Here is a 3,446-nt window from a genome sequence, read left to right on the forward strand (position 1 = left end):
TGGATGGATGGATGGATGGATCCATGGAAGCATCAATGGATGGATGGATGGATCCATGGAAGCATCCATGGATGGAGAAACAGATGGAAGGATCCATGGATGGATGGAGGGATGGATCCGTGGATGGAGGGACAGATGGATGGATGCATTTAAGGATCCATGGATCCATGGATGGATGGATGGATGGACAAATTAATCTATGGGTGGATGGATGGATCCATGGATGGAGGGACAGATGGACGGATCAATGGAAGGATCTGTGAATGGATGGATGGATGGATGGATGGATGGATGGATGGATGGATGGATGGATGGATGGATGGATGGATGGATGGATGGATGGATGGATGGATGGATGGATGGATGGATGGATGGATGGATGGATGGATGGATGGATGGATGGATGGATGGATGGATGGATGGATGGATGGATGGATGGATCTAAGGATGGATGGAGGGGTGGATCCCTGGATTGAGGGGCAGATGGATGAATCCATGGAAGGTTCCATGCATGGAGAGGGGGATACATGGATGAATCCATGGATGGAGGGAGGGAAGGATCCATGGATGGATCCATGGACAGATGGAGGGAGGGATCCATGGATGAATCCACAGAAGGATCCATGTAGGGATGGAAGGATTCATGTGTGAATGGATCCCATGGAGGCCTCCACGGAGGGACAGACGGATCCCTACCCAGCTGCAAACATCCCGTAAAACATTCCCCTTCCCCCCAGCCCCCTTCAGCCTGGACCCCAACTCGGCCGCGGGCTGGCTCTCCGTCTCCGAGGACCTCTCCAGCGTCTCCATCTGCAGCTACAAGGGCTCCGTGGAGAACCCGGAGCGCTTCACCTCCGCGCCCTGCATCCTGGGCTCCCGCGGCTTCTCCGAAGGCTTCCACACCTGGGAGGTGGACCTGGGCGGGCTGACCAACTGGCGCGTGGGCGTCTCCCGGCCCCACAAAGGCTCCCACACGTGGAGTTGCCACCACGACTCCCGCTCCGGCTTCTGGTACATCTACCACCTCCAGGGCAAGGACGAGTGCCGGGCGTCCAACGCCGTGCGCTCGCAGACGGCCGCGGGGAACATCCGGCGGGTCCGGGTGGAGCTGGACTGCACCGAGGGCGAGCTGTCCTTCTACGACGCCGACCTCCAGAGCCACATCTACACGTTCCACGAGAAGTTCGGCGGCGCCGTCTTCCCCTACTTCTACGTGGGCAACACCCAGGGCGACGCCAACACCAAGACGCTCCGGATCTGCCCGCTCCGGGTCCGTGTCCTTGAGGATGTCCCAACCTAAGGTGTCTCCTTGCCCTCCTGGTGGGGTTCTCCAGGTGCTTTTCCAGGAAAACAAAAAAAAAAGGGAAAAACAAGCAGGGATAAAAATATGTGTTTGCATTGTCTCAGGTTTTTATCATTAATAAATATTAATAAACGTTAGAAATATTATCAACATATCTCTCCCCCTGTGTGGTTCTGTGCCCAAATCGCAGATTTTCCTGCCGCTCTCTGTGATGGATCCAAGCTGGGAATGCTTTGGGAGGAAGGGATTTCCCTGACAAATAAGGAATTAAAGGATTTAGGGGTTTTTCGCTGCGGTTTTCAGGGATTCAGGAATCCCTGCTATGATCCTTATCCCGGCTCTTGGAACGGGAAAATCCCGCGGGACTTGACACATGGAAAACCATCAGTGGGAGCATCCCTGGGAGTATCCCACCTCCTCCACCCTTTTCCCCACGGCTTTATCCCTCTGAGGGGCTTTTTCCCGGAATTCCCAGCTCTGGGAATCCGGTGAAGATGCATCGTTGATGTTGGGAAAAGCAGGAAGTTTGGAGTTTTTACCTGGAGTTAATCCCGCCCAAAGGGTTTTTTTCCCAAATCCAGGTGAGTCCTTGGGATTTCAGGCGATTCCCTGGGGGAAGAGAAGGGGCCAGGGTGGCCCTTCCCGACCTTTTCCTGTTTTTTTCCCTGCCTGGATTCCGACGGGAGCGGGTGGTTTCCATGGTTTCCCATCACTGGCTTGGGAAGCTCCTCGGGAAGGAGAGAGGGAGGAGGGAAAACAAAAGGGAGAGGCTGGAGCCGGGGGCGACCCCGCGATCCTCCCACGGCGTATCCCTGGATACGGCAAAGGAGGGAAAAAAGGGATTTGCAGCATCCCAAATCCCTGCATCCCATCTCCATCCATTCCTCCATCCCATCCCATCCCATCCCATCCCATCCCATCCCATCCCATCCCATCCCATCCCATCCCATCCCATCCCCTCCCATCCCATCCCTTCCCATCCCATCCCAATCCCAATCCTGATCCATCCCAACCCCAATCCCATCCCATCACAATCCTACACGGCGATCCCAATTCTAATCCCAATCCTGATCCATCCCAACCCCAATCCCATCCCACCACAATCCTGCATTCCCATCCCATCCCAATCCCAACCCTGATCCATCCCAGCCCCAATCCCATCCCACCACAATCCTACACGGCCATCCCAATCCCAATCCAAATCCAATCCCATCCCAATCTCAATCCTGCTTCATTCCAATCCCAACCCCAATCCCACCCCTTCGCACCCCAATCCTGCATTCCCACCCAAACCCAATCCTGCTCCATCCCAATCCCAATCCCAACCCCATCCCATCCGACCCCAATCCTTCATTCCCGTCTCCATCCCATCCCATCCCCAATCCCATTCCATCCCAGTCCCAATCCTATTCCTAATCCAAATCCCAATCCTATCCCATCCCAATCCCATCCCATCCCAACCCCAATCCCACCCCACCGCAACCCTGCACTCTGATCCCAATCCTCAGCCCCATCCCAATCCCATTCCCAATCCTGCTCCATCTCAACCCCAATCCCAAACCCAATCCCGATCCCAATCCAGCTCCATCCCAACCCCAATCACATCCCACCCCAATCCTGCATTTCAATCCCAATCCTGCTCCATCCCATCTCCATCCCTTTTCCATCTCTTGTCCATCCCTATCCCATCCCAATCCTGCAATCCCAATCCCATTCCCCTCTCCATCCTATCCCAATCCCAATCCCAATCCCAATCCCAATCCCAATCCCATTACCCCATTATCCCATTACCCCATTACCCCATTATCCCACCCCTCCTCCCCATCCCAATCCCCCTCCCCATCCCATATCCCGACATTTCCCATCAGCCCCAAATCCCGGCACTTCCCAAAATTCTGAACATCCCAACCCCAATTTTGGCGCATCTGGGATGCATTTGGGAATGTGAGGCCTGGGATTTTTCCCTTTTTTCTGGGAATTTTGGAGGATAAATGTGGGGGAAACGCTGGAGGGGTCGAGGGGTTCCTCTGCACCTTTTCCATCCCAAAACCTGGGATGGAAATCCTGGAATTGCACCTGAGAAAATGCAGATGCTTGCTTGGAAAGGTCACACTGATTTTTTAATTTTAATTTTAATTTTAAT

General features: G+C 54.1%; 1 protein-coding gene across 1 annotated transcript in view; it reads left to right on the forward strand.

Moving 5' to 3' along the window:
• TRIM35 (tripartite motif containing 35) overlaps nt 1-1,455 on the forward strand; it is a 7,153-nt gene extending 5,698 nt beyond the window's left edge. Inside the window, exon 5 of the mRNA XM_005430937.3 lies at nt 738-1,455. Coding sequence (XP_005430994.3) covers nt 738-1,300 — 563 coding nt within the window. The 3' untranslated portion in view covers nt 1,301-1,455. The remainder of the gene's footprint in view (nt 1-737) is intronic.
• The last annotated feature ends 1,991 nt before the right edge of the window (nt 1,456-3,446 follow it).

This window comes from Geospiza fortis, unplaced genomic scaffold (assembly GCF_000277835.1).
Source record: "Geospiza fortis unplaced genomic scaffold, GeoFor_1.0 scaffold355, whole genome shotgun sequence".
NCBI classification, from domain to species: Eukaryota; Metazoa; Chordata; class Aves; order Passeriformes; family Thraupidae; genus Geospiza; species Geospiza fortis.